Source organism: Hyperolius riggenbachi, chromosome 3, assembly GCF_040937935.1.
Source record: "Hyperolius riggenbachi isolate aHypRig1 chromosome 3, aHypRig1.pri, whole genome shotgun sequence".
NCBI classification, from domain to species: Eukaryota; Metazoa; Chordata; class Amphibia; order Anura; family Hyperoliidae; genus Hyperolius; species Hyperolius riggenbachi.
In genome coordinates, this window is record NC_090648.1 from 207,621,803 (window position 1) to 207,641,526 (window position 19,724).

The window sequence follows — 19,724 nt, forward strand, 5'->3', positions numbered from 1 at the left end:
GATCATATTTGTAAAATGAAAAAGGAAAGTACTTGCTGCTCCTGCTGACAGAGAATTCACTCCTTTTGTGGAGCGGGTGCCTATTTAACTAAAGGGGTAGTGTTTCAGGCTGACAATAAGTGAACCACCAGCTTTCAGTCACTCAGGACCTATTTACCACTGCAGCGGCTAATCCTGCTTTTTAATTTTGCAAAAAATGATGACTTTTTACTTAGGCAGGGAAAACACATGGCACCACATTTCCCAGGATTCCCATGCGTTTGCAATCACAATTTCCACACTGCCATTTTCAACGTTGAGCCAGGTTGTTACAATTTGTAATAACAAACATGTGCATTGTGTGGAAAAATAAGAAAGTCGTGCAATTTTTAAATAATCGGAAAACATGCAAACTGAGAACACGAGCACACGCTAACGGACGGGTGATTCCCCAGTGGGCTGTTGACTATAATGCTCAGTGCAGCAGTGCCCATTTTGCCATGTGTGGTAAAACAGACAAGTTCAAGCAAGTGTGTTCCCTGCCTTATACAAAACGTTTTATGCATAATTCATTTCAACTTCCATGAAATGCATGCAAACACTGTGCCTGTTTTTTGGCTCTAAATCACATGGAAAGTAAAGGTAAACTCTTTGTTACAGTGTTTATTATTACTTCCCACTAACTGATTAGACATCCTGGTATTTATCCTGTGCCTCCACATGTAAGGCAGAGACATTACAACATTTTTTCAGGGCTGCATCATTGCTTTCCCTTACAACAACCTGAAACACGCCCTAAAACAAAACACACAGAACAATAGCAATACAAGGAGACAAGTAGTGTTGTGGGTAAATATTTGAAAAACAATAGGTGATTAAGGACCTCTCCTGCCTCATTAGTGCCACTTACTTTCACCTTGTCATGTACTCCAGACCTAAACTGAGAGATTATTACAGGTGCTGTTACTGGCCTCAATTCCATAGACTGCTAAGTGTCTGGCTTCAGTAGTTCATGAGTCACACACTTGCCACAGATTTCCAGCTAGTTTAGGCAAAGGTAGGCACTATGAAGTTAGAAAAACTGATCTGAATTCTTCATCTGGGTCACAAATCACATCAAAACCTTACAAGCAGAAAGTCACTATGAAAACAAGGCAGCTAGCATATTTAAAGCAAACCTGACTTGAAAAGAGAAACATGAGATACTTATCTAAATAGAAGATCCCTGATGTTCATGCTTCCCATGTCCTGCTCAACCCCACCACTGCTGCATAGAGGAAAGTGTACCAACAAGAACATATCTGACGAGCTGTTGTTGGGTATGTTCACAGGATCCCTGTGCAGGAACGGGGGGCTTGTAGATGGATTGGAAGGCCCCAGGATAGTCTTTAGGCTTTCCTATACTGAGGTAAGCATCTATTCTTTTTTATTCTTGCTGTTCTTCAGGTTCACTTTAATGGTGAAATTCCACAAATAACACATTCGAAGACACAAAAGGGTGAGAGATCCCTACCCTTACGAGCTTACAATCTAAAGGAATGGGGGGGTGGCAAGAGGTGGGATAGTATACAGTATTCATACAGGCATTGTGTTTTTAGGTTATCTAGTAAGGAGTACAACTAGGCCAGAGATCAAAGGGGAAATGGCCTAAGTTAGAGCACATGCTTGTCGGAAAAAGTGAATTTTGAGGGAGCATTTAAAGATTTCAAAGGTTGGAGATTGGTGGATGTGTTGTGGAAGAGAATCTCAGAGGAGGAGTGAAGGACTTGAGAAGTCTTGACTGTGTGAATGTGGTGGAGGTGATTCTAGGGGAGGAAAAAAGAATGTTGTGTGCAGATTTAAAATTGCAGTTGGGTTGGTATCTGGAAACAAGTGAGGAAATGTACAAAGGAGAGAGATTATGGAGAGCTATCTAAGTTAAGAGTTTGAACTGGATCCTCTCGCTAACTGGCCGCCAATGAAAAGCTTGAAAGAGATAAGCTTCAGAGGAAGAGTGAGAAAAGAAATGAATGAGATGGGCATCTGAGTTCAGTACAGGTTGGAGCAGTGCCAAATGGTTAGTTGGTAGTCCACATAGCAGTATATTATAATAGTCCAAACAAAATATTATAAGAAAATGTACTGACTGACATTTTAGTTGTGTCCTGAGTGAGAAAAGGTTAATGCAAGATATGTTTTTGAGTTGGAGATGACAGGAGCTGGTTAGGGAATGAATGTGAGGAATAAATTATAGTTCAGTTTCAGTCTACAGCTAAGAAACAATTCCAAAGCTGACAGTTAAATTGTTCTTTTTCGTAATGTTGGCAACAAAGCTCTGTGAACACTACTGCTGCCACGAGGCTGTCCAGAAAGTCCCACCTTACTGCAGGAGAAATTAGGTTTACAAGGCTAGAGGATTTTCTTTTACGCATTTTCAACATCTGCACAAATTAATTGATTAGCAGCCAACTTTGAGTGTCTACTAGTCACTGTTAAAAACACTGTTGAATGACTTTTTTTCTATCAACATAAAAGCTGCAACATGAAACAGAAATAATGGTTGCCCTAGAGGCAAACCAAAAGCAATTAATTTTTCCTAGGAAAAATGGAATTCCCTTTTAAGAATGATGACAGCAATGGCAGTTTTCATCATCTTCCTCTATAGCTCTGTTTTAATATATAGTGATAATATTTTGTATGTCATTTGTGTAACACCATGGAATTATATGACACTACAAAATATATACCAATGGTTGTATTATACTACTATTCAGTATGTCTCATCATCAGAGTAGAACAGATGACTTTTAATGAATCAAGAATTAAAACTACATCCTCAAAGCTGCAGGTGTCATTGGCATGTAAGCTTTTTATCATTTCTGCAGTTATCACTAATCACTTATCACCTGAAGGCGATCAATAGTTATAATTGCTTCAGGCCCATGGAGCTCTAAACCCTTATCATATTTTAATTTAGTCATATTTCATGTGTGCCATGCTCGAAAAATAATACATTCTTTTAAAAATGTATTTTAGTAATAATCCAGGTAAATATATGTTTAGAAACGGACAAATGCCAATGCATGGTTTCTGTGAAGGCAATATCATTACAATTAATTTCCTCCAGCCTTCGCAAATCGCAAGATACTTGGAAGGAGTTCTCCTATAAACCTGCTTATTTAACATGCACTTTCCTACCAAAAAACACCCAGAGGACTGTTCGGTTTCGCTGGGAAGGTCGGCCCGATGGTCCTTTCATAGCCACATTGCTGATTTGTCTTGGGTTGGGAAGGTATGGTTCTTGCTTAGCTTGATAGACCCCATCAGAGTAGGCAGGTGGCATGAGACGCAATAATCTAGAACCTAAGGGACAAAAATACAAAAATAAATGAACAACTCCACTGTAATATATTGAATAAATACAATAAAACGAATGTAACATGCAGTTTATGTAATTCATCTTTGTATATAGTATTTGATTTGCAAATCATAGATTACCTGCTGAGCCTCTCTTATGGTGAACAAGATTGTTAAACCAGCCATCATAGCGCTCAATCTCCCAATGAATGTTATGTTGTGCATCTAGTCAAAAGAAAAAAAGTGATAGGTTAGGTATTATGCCCCAATGTATTGTTGAGCAATTAAAATAAGCAAACTTTCATTTCGTAGAAGTTTAGATGATAGTCAAATCAAATGCTGGGGTCACAGGAGTGTGCTAATGCAGTTTGCATTACTAGTCCCAGTTACAAAAACCTGCTGTCTAAAAAAAAAGGAAAAAATCAGTCTGGTTAAGAAATATTTTATGCTGTATTTATCTTGACAGGTTATTACATTATCTGTATGGAGTTTATATGGTCTCCCTGTGTTTTGTTTGTTTACTGTATTGATTATAAGTATAGCTACAAAAGAGTTAAGTTCCTCTTATCCCTGTGTGATGTCTCTCTGTATTTTCACAGGTCTCTTCCCATATCTTAAAAACATCCTGTACCACCCTTCAAATCAAAGGAAAAAAATGGTCTTACACTGTTGTAGGGACATGGGGGTTGATTCACAAAACACCAGCAAAACAGTCCATGGCAATTTTCCTGCTATTTACTCCACCAACATTGTGTGCATTGCGCACATAGCACACAGCATAACTCGAATTACAGTATCTATGCAATGTGCATACGGTGTGTTACTCAAATACTGTATGTACACAAACTGCACAACACATGTTATGATGATGGTGTGAATACCAGTAAAATTGCTGCATGCATATGAGCCTCATTGGCAGACCATATATTGATCAATGTCTATTGTGGGATATACAGTAGAAATGCATAAATATCATCATCATCATCATAATGATACATGTAATGGAAACCTATAAAAATTACAAGCTGCCTATTAAACATTATGTATCAGGGAAGGAACTTGTTTTGCATTGACACTGTGGTCGGGGAGCACACAGATGTAATGGGGTAGCTGATACTGGCATGCTCTGACTGAAGGGAAGATAATCTGTACCATCAAGTAAGAAGTAACATGAATGAGTCGGCACTGCTGGCAAGCTGCTTTAATTATGAATGCAGTCATAATACAAATTCTTCATTCATTCTGCAATATGAATAATTGTGACACATACCAATGCAGGTGAAGAGGCTGGTGGTGGGTGCAGGGCACAGAGAGCCTGATGGACATTTCACGCATGTGCCCTTCTATGAAGGTTGTGACACAGAGCCGCGTCTAGTTAAATTAATTATTCTATAAATACTTAAGCTATTAATGTGAAAATCAACATTTACATGTTGTTAAAATGTGATTTATGGTTGCTAAGGGTTATTACCTTTGGGCACCAGCAGGCTGAATGGCTGCACTTAGCGGTTCAACATTCTCACAGCCTGGCAGATACCTCAAAGTGGACTCCAGAACAGTGATGCTCGCATACCCCCAATCACGAATTAGAGTAAATCCGGCCATGGCAGAATCGAAATCCGGATACTCCGTGATCGTGATTCCAATTTGAATTGGAGCTCAAAATTCAACTCAAAAGCCGTGATTACATTTAGAATCCATGGTCACGGCCGTGATCACGGATTTGACTTTAACGTCAATAGCAAAGCCCCCATACATGCTACAATCACAATCACAAAATTGCATGGATTATAAAGGTGATCAGTGGCTACAACTTAAAAAAATTTTTTACGAAAAGACCTTATAGTTTTTGAGAAAATCGATTTTACAGTTTCAAATGAAAAAAGTATTCGTGATTAAAAACCTGCCAAAACCCACCGACTTTAGAAGTTAACCACTTGATGACCCAGCCTTTACCCCCCCTTAAGGACCAGCACTGTATTTTGTGATCTGTGCTGAGCGGGCTCTGCAGCCCCCAGCACAGATCAGGGTTCATGCAGAGCAATCAGATCGCCCCCCTTTTTTCCCCCCTATGGGGATGATGTGCAGGGGGGGTCTGATCGCTCCTGCTGGCTGGCATGTTGCGGGGGGGGGGGGGGCACCGTTCAATGTAAACAAAGGAGACAAATGTCTCCTGCGTTTACATGTAGTCTGCCAGGCTATTCACTGAGACCCGCTCCGTGATCTAACAGGAAACGGCCGCTCGCGCGAGCGGCCTTTCCTGATTAATTAGGGAGGCACCTGGCGACGCAGATGTGCGTCGCTGGTCCTCCAGCTACCACTTTGCCGCTGCACGGTATGAGTGTGCGGTTGGCAAGTGGTTAATAGCAAAGCCCCCTTACATGATATAAACACCAAATTTGCAGGATATGTTAAGTAGAACAGTGGGAACAAGGGGGACATTTTTTTTTCAAAAAGACCTTATAGTTTTTGAGTAAATCGATTTTAAAATTTCAAAGGAAGTTTCAAAGGATAAAAGTAATACATGTAAATGTGGTAAATACATTAACTGTCATTTACCACATTTAAATGTATATTATTTTCCTTGAAAACTTTAATATTAATTTTCTCAAAAACTATAAGGTCTTTTTGAAAAAAAAAAATTCCCCTTAACCGCTAAAGTCAGCAAGTTTTTAAAATTATAATCACGGCCGTGATCACGGCTAAATCCGTGATCATGAGCCGGATTTGGACCACGATCACGAATGCAGTCGGGACTGAATCCGTGACCGAGACGCGATCACGAATTCGGAATCCGACCTCGTGATCTGGAAAAACAGCTTGTGATCACAGGTAACCCATGATCACGAGGCCATGGAGAACAACACTACTCCAGAATGCCTCAAGCTTTTAAAGAATGTATTTGGCAAATACAGGCATACAGGGTTATACATCAGCAATCTTCTTATCTGAGCTAAGAATATGAAGCTCAGCTCAGGTCTTGGCAGTGCATTGCATCCATAAGCTAGTCCTAGTGAATAACTCAAGTTCTGCCTTCAGAACAGACTATGCTATGTTATACTAAGACAGAGACAACAACATAAGTGAAGTGAAGCTAAGTAGGAAAGCTGAAGGAAATTGAAGTAGAAGTGAACAGTGAGCTCCCTAGGAGCTGTGAGCCTTTTATAAACAGCCAACCAATGGTTTACTCTTGGCACCACCCTGTGGAGGTGGGCCAACTACACATCACATTCTCAGCCTGCTATTGGCAGTCAGGAGCATGTGCTGTTGTGACCTGCACTGGAACTTCACACCAAAATAGCATCTTCCGGTGACTTGTCCCCTCCATTTCAGGAACGGATTGTTGTCTGGTCTGGCTGGGATTTGTTTATACAAAGCCTCTAGCATGTGGGAACAGACACTGAGATAAGGCCTGTTTGACCTTTTCTATCAGCAAAATGTTCTACTAAAACCCTCAGAATGGTTTCTCTAGAAAGGTGTCCTAAAAGGGAACTCTGTATACAGTCTCCTGACTAAACCATGGTTCTCTAAAGCAAATATGGGATTCTATATTGCAAGAATGTGATCCATACGATCGCATCTTACAACTGTGTGTGCTGATTGGGGTGTAGCGTAAACCCTTCCTCTCTAGAAGTGGTGTAGCTGAGGAGCTTGGGGCCCCAGTGTGAGTTTTTCATGGGGTCTCAAAAACTCTATTGATATGAAGCCCAGAAACCTACCGAGTAACAGTTTCAGTGTCTCTGAGTTGTAATCAGAGTAAGGAAACAGTTAGTTAATGATTACCACTATTCAATGCACATATAGAGGTGTTCATTACTAGCCTAGCACCAATGTAAAAAGACCAATAAGATGGATTTAGAAGGGCCCCTAAAGGACCCCTCTGGTCCAAGGACCCTGGTATGGTATGCAACTGCTGCATCCCCTATTGCTATGCAACTTCTCTCTAGCACTCTCTGTAGCCATTATTTATGACCCTCCCTATTTTTCTCCACACACTTTTTTCACATTTACCCCACATTATGGGATTTAGGGAATCTTTCCAACCTCCCATTTCCACTTTTGATACCAATTGTATGTTTGTTCCTGTGGCATCCACACAGGATTTGGCTATATCACTTGCAGCCCTCCACTAGCACTGCTTCAAAGGCCACATGTCATTTTTGTATTCTTATCCTTTCTTTCCCCGTTTTTACTCAGCCTTGCACTATTTTCACACTTTTTCTCCATGGCTTTTGTAGCAGGGTGGCAGTGACTGTTATACACATGCTGGTTTTACATTTTCATTGTGTCTAACTTAAAAGAATTAATCTTCATTGACTGGACTTTTACACCGCTCTGTTACATATACACTAGTGTTTACATTGTGTGTTGCCTTAGCCAAGCATCAGACACAGGAAATATCCTGCAAGTCTGTTTAGCTGGCGGGGTAACCAAGCCAAAGTGCAGGAGGCGAAGTCAAGCGCAGTCCTGCTACACGAGTGTTTCCAAATGGATTTAACCAGAAGCAACTCCCACCCCCATGTCACAACCTCCATAGAAGCACACAAGCGCGAAACAGCCATCAGGCTCCCTGTGCCCTTCACCCACCACCAGGCTCTTCATCTGCACCGGTATGTGTCACATTTAGTCGTACTGCACAATGAATGAAGAATTTGTATTGTGTCTACAATCGCCATTAAAGCAACTTGACAGCAGTGCTGACCCATTTATGTTCTTTCCTACTTGATGCTATTAAACTTTATGTATGTTTCTAATGGGTAGTTTATTATATATTATAAAAAATATGCAATCAGCAAAAACCAGAATTTCTTTGCTCTCCACATTGGTTTTGGATTACGCCCCCATGGAGGTGAGCAATATGTCCATACAGAGCTTGTTCCTAAACTGTGACCTGAAATAATAGCTAATGTCAAATATTACAAGTGTATACAATGTGAAGTATGGCCCAGTGTTAGTAATGGAGCAGATATGCAGACATCAAACCAACAATCATTGATTCAGGTAATACCTCTTATGATTAACTGTACATACCTTTCTTGCAAGTTAAGTTTCTCCTTCAGGCATGATACAGATCTGGAACCTTATTAACCTTTACTCTTGTACAGTTCTGATCCAGTTCTGTATCGTGCCTGAAGAAGAAGCTTAACGTTTCAAAAGCTTGCAATAAACCATGCCCAGTTAGTCATTAATGGTATTACCTAATCGATGTTTGTTGTTTTGATGACTGCATGTATACATGACTTTAGATAGTAGCAGAGTTTGAGAATCAGCATAGCAGTCACTAAGGGAGAAGCATTTTTAAAAGTCGGCATTAAAAATACTTCACTTCAGGTTTCTTCTGAAGTGAAGTATTTTTCTAAGAAAACAAGAGAAAAATATATATTTATGTAGAGCATAGACAAACTATAGAAATAATCATTATCAGTGTTGGCCCCATTCATTAAGCTTACATGACAGACTCCAGATGACAGCATGCATAACCCATGCATAGAGGGCAAGACAATTTGAGTTCATCTTCAAATGAAAAACCTAAAGAGAAATATATTAACTTAGTATGCTACAAATTTCATCAAATATGAGAAACATATTTTGCTTGGCAATGTTTACCAATGATGTTCTTTTATTTAAACTACATCAAAAAAGTTGTATTGCATGAATTTCCCTATATACTCGCATATAAGCTGACCCGTGTATAAACAGATACCCACTTTTCCTTCAGAAACCAATAAAAAGTGATTGACTCATGTATAAGCCCCCTCCACAGTATAGCCCCCTCCACAGTAGCCAGATATGCCCCTAGTTCAAGTCAGCCCCCTTCCCTATAGCCAGATGTCCCCAAAGGATGATACAGCTGTGTCTGTAGATGCCACTAGATGGCGTCATGAATATAACAGACACAGAGATTGCCACACAAGAAGAATCCCCAATCATTGCACTGCTAACATGTTACTTGCACGCTCCGCTCCACAAGCTAGAGGACACAGGTAGTCTTGAGCAGTGCACTCTGCACACCATGCTGCAGGGGATGGGGGGCACAGGCAAAGCAGGAAGCCAGATGGCAAGAGCAGGGTCACTAGTGCACGATCCTTACACTCCTCTGCCAGTAACAAAAACTGCTCCACCATCTGTTCTGCTCCACTGACTCACATATAAGCTTAGGGGGTAACTTTTGAACACATTTTTTGTGCTGAAAATTAGGCTTATATGCAAGTATATAAGGTATATGTTTATTTTTTGGATTATTTCCATTTTGCATAATTTCCTGAAATAATAATTAAATAATCATTCAAAAGCTACATATAAATTACTTAGGGCTTGATTCACAAAGCCGTGCTAACTGTTTAGCACGGGTGTGCTAAACAGGTAGCACGTGAAGTGCCGTTCGCGGACTTTTGCGCGCGCAAAGTGCCGCGATTCGCGCGATCGCGGACCTTTGCGCGCGCAAATTATCGTGGCAAATTGCGTGTGCAAAGGTCCGCGAACGGCACTTAACGTGCTAACTGTTTAGCACACCCGTGCTACTGCTAATCAGTTAGCACGGCTTTGTGAATCAAGCCCTAAAAGTATAATGAACAAACCACAAGGACAGATTGTTCTTAAAAATCATAGATATCAATACAAAACTAAAAAGAGGGTACAGATGGCAACATAAAAAATGATTTTTTAAATAGATTTGACATTAAATTCAATATAAACATCAAATATAGTGAAAGTCTACTGAAACTTTGGTATTTTCTATCAATATATCGATCAAGATATTGCTTGTATATGGATGGGAAATGTCAGTTCCTCAGCAAACTGATTTGGGGGGAGGGGGGACCACTATGAGGGTGTGGGAGGCTGCAGGCATGCGGTTGAGATTCTATATGCTTTGCGCTACGTTGGTTAGTACAAAACTAGCAGATCAATATTAGACAAGAGATCTGCCGAAAATTTTTCTAATATCTAAGTGCAGAATTGTAGGTCAGCTAAATAATCAATTTCTGGGGGTTATTGATAATTTATCTGGTCTACAATTAATTGAACTGTGTATGGCCATCTTTAATCATAGAGGCCTTCTTCTTGTTATAGGAAATCTAAATCCAAAGGCTGGGGATTGAATAAAATGCATTAAGTGGGATTATACTCCCAAAACTAAAATTTCAGTAACTATTCTTAGGTACATAAAATAGCATTTGAAATGATTCACAAGCATTCCATGTGTGTAAAAATGTTTATTTTCATTGTAGAGAGCAGTAGAAGCTTGTTTATCTATGGTCATCAGCAAATGTAATAATTTCCTGCTGAAGCTATCTGCATACGTCTTTACTCTGGCCCCTTCCCTCTGTTGAATAGACACATCACCCTGGCAACAGATGAGTCAGTTCAGCAGAAAAGCAGAGAGGCAGAGTGAAGACACTAGAGTTGGGCCGAACGGTTCGCCTGCGAACGGTTCCATGCGAACTTCAGTGGTTCGCGTTCGCGTCCCGCAGGCGAACCTTTGCGGAAGTTCGGTTCGCCCCATAATGCACATTGAGGGTCAACTTTGACCCTCTACATCACAGTCAGCAGGCCCAGTGTAGCCAATTAGGCTACACTAGCCCCTGGAGCCCCACCCCCACTTATATAAGGCAGGCAGCGGCGGCCATTACGGCCACTCGTGTGCCTGCATTAGTCAGAGTAGGGCGAGCTGCTGCAGACTGTCTCTCAGGGAAAGATTAGTTAGGCTTAGCTTGTTCCTGTCTGGCTGCATACCTGTTCTGTGAACCCACCACTGCATACCTGTGCTGTGAACCCACCACTGCATACCTGTGCTGTGAACCCACCACTGCATACCTGTTCTGTTCAGTGGACCCGCCACTGCATACCTGTTCTGTTTAGTGAACCGCCACTGTATACCTGTTCTGTTTAGTGAACCCGCCACTGCATACCTGTTCTGTTCAGTGGACCCGCCACTGCATACCTGTTCTGTTTAGTGAACCCGCCACTGCATACCTGTTCTGTTCAGTGAACCCGCCACTGCATACCTGTTCTGTTCAGTGAACCCACCGCATCAGTGCGCATACCTGTGCAGTTAAGTGAACCCGCCACTGCATACCTGTTCTGTTCAGTGGACCCGCCACTGCATACCTGTTCTGTTTAGTGAACCGCCACTGTATACCTGTTCTGTTTAGTGAACCCGCCACTGCATACCTGTTCTGTTCAGTGAACCCACCGCATCAGTGCGCATACCTGTGCAGTTAAGTGAACCCGCCACTGCATACCTGTTCTGTTCAGTGGACCCGCCACTGCATACCTGTTCTGTTTAGTGAACCGCCACTGTATACCTGTTCTGTTTAGTGAACCCGCCACTGCATACCTGTTCTGTTCAGTGGACCCGCCACTGCATACCTGTTCTGTTTAGTGAACCCACCACTGCATACCTGTTCTGTTCAGTGGACCCGCCACTGTATACCTGTTCATTGAACCCACCACTGCATACCTGTGCTGTGAACCCACCACTGCATACCTGTGCTGTGAACCCACCACTGCATACCTGTGCTGTGAACCCACCACTGCATACCTGTTCTGTTCAGTGGACCCGCCACTGCATACCTGTTCTGTTTAGTGAACCGCCACTGTATACCTGTTCTGTTTAGTGAACCCGCCACTGCATACCTGTTCTGTTCAGTGGACCCGCCACTGCATACCTGTTCTGTTTAGTGAACCCACCACTGCATACCTGTTCTGTTCAGTGGACCCGCCACTGTATATCTGTTCATTGAACAGGAACCCACCACTGCATACCTGTGCTGTGAACCCACCACTGCATACCTGTGCAGTTAAGTGAACCCGCCACTGCATACCTGTTCTGTTCAGTGGACCCGCCACTGCATACCTGTTCTGTTTAGTGAACCGCCACTGTATACCTGTTCTGTTTAGTGAACCCGCCACTGCATACCTGTTCTGTTCAGTGAACCCACCGCATCAGTGCGCATACCTGTGCAGTTAAGTGAACCCGCCACTGCATACCTGTTCTGTTCAGTGGACCCGCCACTGCATACCTGTTCTGTTTAGTGAACCGCCACTGTATACCTGTTCTGTTTAGTGAACCCGCCACTGCATACCTGTTCTCTTCAGTGGACCCGCCACTGCATACCTGTTCTGTTTAGTGAACCCACCACTGCATACCTGTTCTGTTCAGTGGACCCGCCACTGTATACCTGTTCATTGAACCCACCACTGCATACCTGTGCTGTGAACCCACCACTGCATACCTGTGCTGTGAACCCACCACTGCATACCTGTGCTGTGAACCCACCACTGCATACCTGTTCTGTTCAGTGGACCCGCCACTGCATACCTGTTCTGTTTAGTGAACCGCCACTGTATACCTGTTCTGTTTAGTGAACCCGCCACTGCATACCTGTTCTGTTCAGTGAACCCACCGTATCAGTGCGCATACCTGTGCAGTTAAGTGAACCCGCCACTGCATACCTGTTCTGTTCAGTGGACCCGCCACTGCATACCTGTTCTGTTCAGTGAACCGCCACTGTATACCTGTTCTGTTTAGTGAACCCGCCACTGCATACCTGTTCTGTTCAGTGGACCCGCCACTGCATACCTGTTCTGTGAACCCGCCACTGTATACCTGTTCTGTTCAGTGAACCCACCGCATCAGTGCGCATACCTGTGCAGTTAAGTGAACCCACCTACCTACGTGAGTGCACGCAGTGTGATATACCACTCCGTGCATACCCGATATGGACAAAACAGGTAGAGGAAGAGGTAGTGGCAGAGCCAGAGGAAGGCCACCCGGCAGGTCTGCGCGAGGTCGTGTAAATGTAATTTCGTGTGGACTTGGCCCACAGTACAGTGCTCGGAAGAAGGCACGTCCCATCACCTCCCAAGATTGTCAGGACGTGGTTGAGTATTTAGCGACACAGAACACCTCATCTTGCTCAGCCACCAGCGCTACTACTAGCACCACTTCCGCTGCATTTGACACTTCGCAAGAATTATTTAGTGGTGAAATCACTGATGCACAGCCATTGTTGTTACAGCCAGATGAATTTTCACCAGCTCATATGTCTGAGTTACGCGGCAACATTATGGATGTAACGTGTAAGGAGGATGAAGAACCTACTGATGTTGGTGCATGTTTGGATTTGTCTGAGGCAAGCGAAGCTGGGCAGGATGATTACGATGATGACGATGATAGGGATCCTCTGTATGTACCCAATAGAGGAGATGAAGAGGGGGACAGTTCAGAGGGGGAGTCAGAGAGTAGGAGGAGGAGAGAAGTTGCTGAAAGAAGCTGGGGCAGCTCTTCGTCAGAAACAGCTGGTGGCAGTGTCCGGCACCAGGGTCGGACTGGGACACCAAGGGCCCACCAAGGAAGTTTCAGCCTGGGGCCCACCCCCCTCTCCTCCTCCTCCCTCCCCCCCCCCCCATTTTGAGGCTCACATACACATGTAATTGTGCCCAATTCCCCCCCTTCCAAGCTGCGCCCCCCTCCAGTGGCGTAGCTAGGGTGTTTGACACCCGGTGAGGATAATTTACCAACACCCCCCCCCCCCCAAAAAAAAAGCAAAGCGCGCAGCGACAAAAAAAAATGGGTGTGGACATGACATCACATGGGTGGGGGGTAATTGTAATGTAACTGTAACAGTAAGGCAGTGGGCTAATATAGGTAGCCAGAATAGTTTCCCTCAGCATAGGTTAGATAGGTAGGTGCCCCCAGTATAGGTTAGTTAGGTAGGTGCCTCCAATATAGGTAGCCAGTATAGTTGCCACCAGTAAAGGCTAGCAAGGTAGATGCCCCCAATACAGGTTACATAGGTAGCTGCCCCCAGTATAGGTTACATTGGTAGGTGCCTCCAGTATAGGTTAGATAGGTAGCTGCCCCCAGTATAGGTTAGATAGCTAGCAGGGTGAGAGGGCGGGCAGATAGCTAGCCGGGTGGGCAGATAGAAAAAAGGGGGAGGGGGAAGAAGTGGTGCGGTCATGGAAGAATTGGGTGTGGTCATGGACCAGAATGTGGGTGTAGTCATGGGTGGAGACAAATTTGCATGAATGGTGGGACATTAGATTAGGACAGTGGTGGCGAACCTTTTGAAGGCAGAGTGCCCAAACTGCAACCCAAAAGTCACTTATCTATTGCAAAGTGGCAACAGCAATTTAAACTAAATAAAAACGTTTTAACTCATACATGAACATTATGGAAAATCCAAGTTGAAAATAAACTGTGAAGATAAACAATTTCATCCATCCTACTCCTGAAAAATGTATTCTTTTTTTTTTTTTTTTTTTTAGAACCTCCCAGTTTTATTTTCTGTTTTAAAAAGCTAAAAAGTAGCTATTGTCTCATATGATGATGATTCAGCTTTTTCCATAGTCTCGCAGTTAGCAATCATGTGACCCTCAACAAGACAAATTCAGCAATCATGAGGTCCCCCATCAAGACAAAATCAGCAATCATGAGGCCCCTAACAAGACAAATTCAGCAATCATGAGGCCCCCAACATGACAAATTCAGCAATCATGAGGCCCCCAACAAGACATTCAGTAACCATGAGGCCCCCAACAAGACAAATTCAGTAACCATGAGGCCCCCAACAAGACAAACTCAGCAGTCATGAGGCACATAAATAAACAGCATTTCACATAAATAGGCAGAATGCCCACTTAATATGGTAGACACCTCTCACCTGGCTTCTGAATTCTCCTCTACTGGCTGCTGTGCCAGGCAATACTGTTTTTGGCTAGATTGGGGATGATGTGTGGGCTGAAAGGCCTGGCGGTGATGCTGTGGCCGGCCTGGCGGTGATGCTGGGCTGTACTTGGCTGGTTGAAGTAAATGTTGGCCTGACTGTTGGTGGTGATGCTGTGGCCTTTTTGACAGTGATTCTGGGCTGGTTGGCTGGTGGTGATGCTGGGCTGGCCTGGATAGTTTAGGTAGTGACAGGTGCACCCTAGTTTAGGTAGCACCAGGAGCCTCCCAGCTTAGGTAGTGACAGGACCCCCAAGTTTAGGTAGCGACAGGAGCCCCCCAGTTTAGTTAGTGACAGATACCCCCCGTTTAGGTAGTGACAGGAGCCCCCAGTGTTTGTAGTGACAGGTGCCCCCCAGTTAAGGTAGTAATAGGTGCCCCCCAGGGTATGTAGTGACAGGAGCCCCCAGTTTAGGTAGTGACAGGGCCCCCCAGTTCAGGTAGTGACAGGTGCCCCCAGTTCAGGTATTGACAGGCGCCCCCCCCCCCCAGTTCAGTTAGTGACAGGTACCCCCAGTTTAGGTATGACAGGGGCCCCCAGTGTATGCAGTGACAGGGACCCCCCCCAGTGTATGTAGTGACAGGGCCCCCCAGTATAGATAGACAGGTCTATAGGTGTCCCCAGTTTAAATAGCCAGATCTATAGGTGTCCTCAGTGGCAGCGGAGAGAGAAGAGAAGCGGTGGGGAAGGGAGGACGTTTCCCCCTCCCCCTTACCTCACCTTGGGGCTCCCCCTCTCTCGCTCCCCCCTTTAGAATTAAGTGATGCTGCAGGCAGCGCCGCTGTGCCTGCCGCTTCTTTTCTCTCTCCGCTGCCACCCCAGGGCGGGCGGGCCAGCCACGTCCGGGTAGCTAGGGGGGGGGCAGCAGCTAGCCAGGGGAGTGCGCATGCCCCATTTTGCCCTATGTAGGGACGCCCATGGCATGGTAGGCAGATAGGTAGCCGGGTAGGCAGTTATGTAGCCAGGTGGGAGGGTAGGCAGATAGGTAGCTGGGTGGGCAGTTAGGTAGCCGGGTGGGAGGGTAGGCAGTTAGGTAGCCAGGTGGGCAGATAGGTAGCTGGGTGGGCAGTTAGGTAGCCGGGTGGGAGGGTAGGCAGATAGGTAGCTGGGTGGGTAGATAGGTAGCCGGGTGGGCAGATAGGTAGCCGGGTGGGCAGATAGGTAGCCGGGTGGGAGGGTAGGCAGATAGGTAGCCGGGTGGGCAGATAGGTAGCTGGGTGGGTAGATAGGTATCCAGGTGGGCAGATAGGTAGCCAGGTGGGCAGATAGGTAGCCGGGTGGGAGGGTAGGCAGTTAGGTAGCCGGGTGGGCAGTTAGGTAGCCGGGTGGGAGGGTAGGCAGAAGGGTAGCCGGGTGGGAGGGTAGGCAGTTAGGTAGCCGGGTGGGCAGTTAGGTAGCCGGGTGGGAGGGTAGGCAGATAGGTAGCTGGATGGGCAGTTAGGTAGCCGGGTGGGCAGTTAGGTAGCCAGGTGGGAGGGTAGGCAGATAGGTAGCTGGGTGGGTAGATAGGTAGCCGGGTGGGCAGATAGGTAGCCGGGTGGGAGGGTAGGCAGATAGGTAGCCGGGTGGGCAGATAGGTAGCTGGGTGGGTAGATAGGTATCCAGGTGGGCAGATAGGTAGCCAGGTGGGCAGATAGGTAGCCGGGTGGGAGGGTAGGCAGTTAGGTAGCCGGGTGGGCAGTTAGGTAGCCGGGTGGGAGGGTAGGCAGAAGGGTAGCCGGGTGGGAGGGTAGGCAGTTAGGTAGCCGGGTGGGAGGGTAGGCAGATAGGTAGCTGGATGGGCAGTTAGGTAGCCGGGTGGGCAGTTAGGTAGCCAGGTGGGAGGGTAGGCAGATAGGTAGCTGGGTGGGTAGATAGGTAGCCGGGTGGGCAGATAGGTAGCCGGGTGGGAGGGTAGGCAGATAGGTAGCTGGGTGGGTAGATAGGTAGCCGGGTGGGCAGTTAGGTAGCCGGGTGGGAGGGTAGGCCGAAGGGTAGCCGGGTGGGAGGGTAGGCAGTTAGGTAGCCGGGTGGGCAATTAGGTAGCCGGGTGGGAGGGTAGGCAGATAGGAAGCTGGGTGGGTAGATAGGTAGCCGGGTGGGCAGCCAGTTAGGTAGCCGGGTGGGTAGATAGGTAGCCGGGTGGGAGGGTAGGTAGTTAGGTAGCCGGGTGGGCAGTTAGGTAGCCGGGTGGGAGGGTAGGCAGAAGGGTAGCCGGGTGGGAGGGTAGGCAGTTAGGTAGCCGGCCCGATGGGACCGTCGGTGGTTCGGCGGCTCTGTCCGAGCCTGTCCGGCACCATGTATCGCCACCTATGTACAGCCAGCCAACTTGCCCTTCAGCATCAGCTGCTGAGGTCCCCATAGTGCCCACATCCCAGGGTGGCTCAGCGGTGTGGAAATTTTTTAATGTGTGTGCCTCAGATCGGACCAAAGCCATCTGTTCGCTCTGCCAACAAAAATTGAGCCGTGGAAAGGCCAACACTCACGTAGGGACAAGTGCCTTACGAAGGCACCTGGAGAAAAGGCACAAACAGCAATGGGATGGCCACCTGAGCAAAAGCAGCAGCAGCACACAAAAGCAAATCCACCCTCCTTCTCCTCTTCCTCCTCCATCAGGTGCATTATCTGCTTCTGCCACTTTCTCCCTTCCACCTTCACAGGCACCCTCCTCCACTCCGCCTCTGCCCTTGAGCGGTTCCTGCTCCTCTGCCCACAGCAGCAGTCAGGTGTCCGTGAAGGAAATGTTTGAGCGGAAGAAGCCAATTTCGGCCAGTCACCCCCTTGCCCGACGTCTGACAGCTGGCGTGGCGGAACTGTTAGCTCGGCAGCTGTTACCATACCGGCTGGTGGACTCTGAGGCCTTCCGTAAATTTGTGGCCATCGGAACACCGCAGTGGAAGATGCCAGGCCGCACTTATTTTTCGAGAAAGGCCATACCCCAACTGCACCGTGAAGTTGAGAGGCAAGTGGTGTCATCTCTTGCGAAGAGCGTTGGGTCAAGGGTACACCTGACCACGGATGCCTGGTCTGCCAAGCACGGGCAGGGCCGCTACATTACCTACACAGCCCATTGGGTGAACCTGGTGGTGAACGATGGCAAGCAGGGCGCAGCGGACCAAATTGTGACATCTCCACGGCTTGCAGGCAGGCCTCCTGCCACCTCCTCTCCTCCTGCTACATGCTCTTCGCTGTCCTCCTCCTCCTTGGCTGAGTGGCAGTTCTCCTCTCCAGCTACACAGCCCCAGCTCCGCAGGGCCTATGCTGCATGCCAGGTACGACGGTGTCACGCCATCTTAGACATGGCTTGTCTCAAAGCGGAGAGTCACACTGGAGCAGCTCTCCTGGCTGCTCTTAAGAAACAGGTGGATGAGTGGCTGACCCCGCACCACCTGGAGATAGGCAACGTGGTGTGCGACAACGGCAGCAATCTGCTTGCCGCTTTGCATATGGGGAAGCTGACACACATACCCTGCATGGCACATGTCATGAATCTAGTGGTTCAAAGATTTGTGGCAAAGTACCCTGGCTTAGCGAATGTCCTGAAGCAGGCCAGGAAGTTCTGTGGGCATTTGAGGCGGTCTTACACAGCCATGGCACGCTTTGCGGAAATTCAGCGCAAAAACAACATGCCGGTGAGATGCCTCATTTGCGATAGCCCGACTCGCTGGAACTCGACCCTGCTCATGTTCTCCCGCCTGCTAGAACAGAAGAAAGCCGTGACCCACTACCTCTACAACTACAGTAGAATGAAACAGTCTGGGAAGATGGGGATGTTCTGGCCCGACAACTGGACACTGATGGAGAATGCATGCAGGCTCATGCGGCCGTTTGAGGAGGTGACCAACCTGGTGAGCCGCAGTGAGGGCGCCATCAGCGACTTAATTCCCCACGCTTACTTCTTGGAGCGTGCTGTGCGTAGAGTGGCGGATGAAGTTGTGAATGAGCGTGACCAGGAACCGTTACGGCAGGAACAGGCATGGGACCAATTTTCATCAGACCCAGCTGTTTCCTCAACACCTGCGGCAGCACAGAGGGGGGAGGAGGAGGAAGAAGAGAAGTCGTGTGCAGAAGACGAATCAGACTCAGAGGATGATGAGCAAGGTGTTTCTTTTGGGGAGGAGGAGGAGGAGGGGACAGCGGCAGGAGAACAAAATCAGCAGGCATCGCAAGGGGCTTGTGCTGCTCAACCTTCCCGTGGTATTGTTCGCGGCTGGGGGGAGGAGGTTGACTTACCTGACGTCACTGAGGAAGAGCAAGAGGAGATGGAGGGTACTGGATCCGACTTTGTGCAGATGTCGTCTTTTATGCTGTCCTGCCTGTTGAGGGACCCCCGTATAAAAAACCTCAAGGGGAATGAGCTGTACTGGGTGGCCACACTACTAGACCCTCGGTACAGGCACAAAGTGGCGGACCTGTTACCAACTCACCGGAAGGTGGAAAGGATGCAGCACATGCAGAACCAGCTGTCAACTATGCTTTACAATGCCTTTAAGGGTGATGTGACGGCACAACGCCAGCAAGGTACCACTGCCACTAATCCTCCTCCCGTGTCCACGCAGTCAAAGACAGGACGCTCCAGCGATCTCATGGTGATGTCGGACATGCGGACGTTCTTTAGTCCAACGCCTCGCCGTAGCCCTTCCGGATCCACCCTCCACCAACGCCTGGAACGGCAGGTAGCCGACTACCTGGCCTTAA

General features: G+C 46.7%; 1 protein-coding gene across 2 annotated transcripts in view; it reads right to left on the minus strand.

The window, feature by feature from the left end:
* LOC137563307 (dual oxidase 1-like) overlaps window positions 1-19,724 on the minus strand; it is a 162,654-nt gene that overhangs the window by 118,445 nt on the left and 24,485 nt on the right. The window contains exons 3-5 of one of the 2 annotated variants that reach the window (XM_068275598.1): window positions 8,766-8,844; window positions 3,457-3,540; window positions 3,157-3,321 (exon numbers count right to left, since the gene is read on the minus strand). In XM_068275598.1, the coding sequence (XP_068131699.1) occupies window positions 3,157-3,321; window positions 3,457-3,540; window positions 8,766-8,829 (313 nt within the window). In that variant the 5' untranslated portion in view covers window positions 8,830-8,844. The remainder of the gene's footprint in view (window positions 1-3,156; window positions 3,322-3,456; window positions 3,541-8,765; window positions 8,845-19,724) is intronic. The other variant, XM_068275599.1, reaches the window with a different exon arrangement.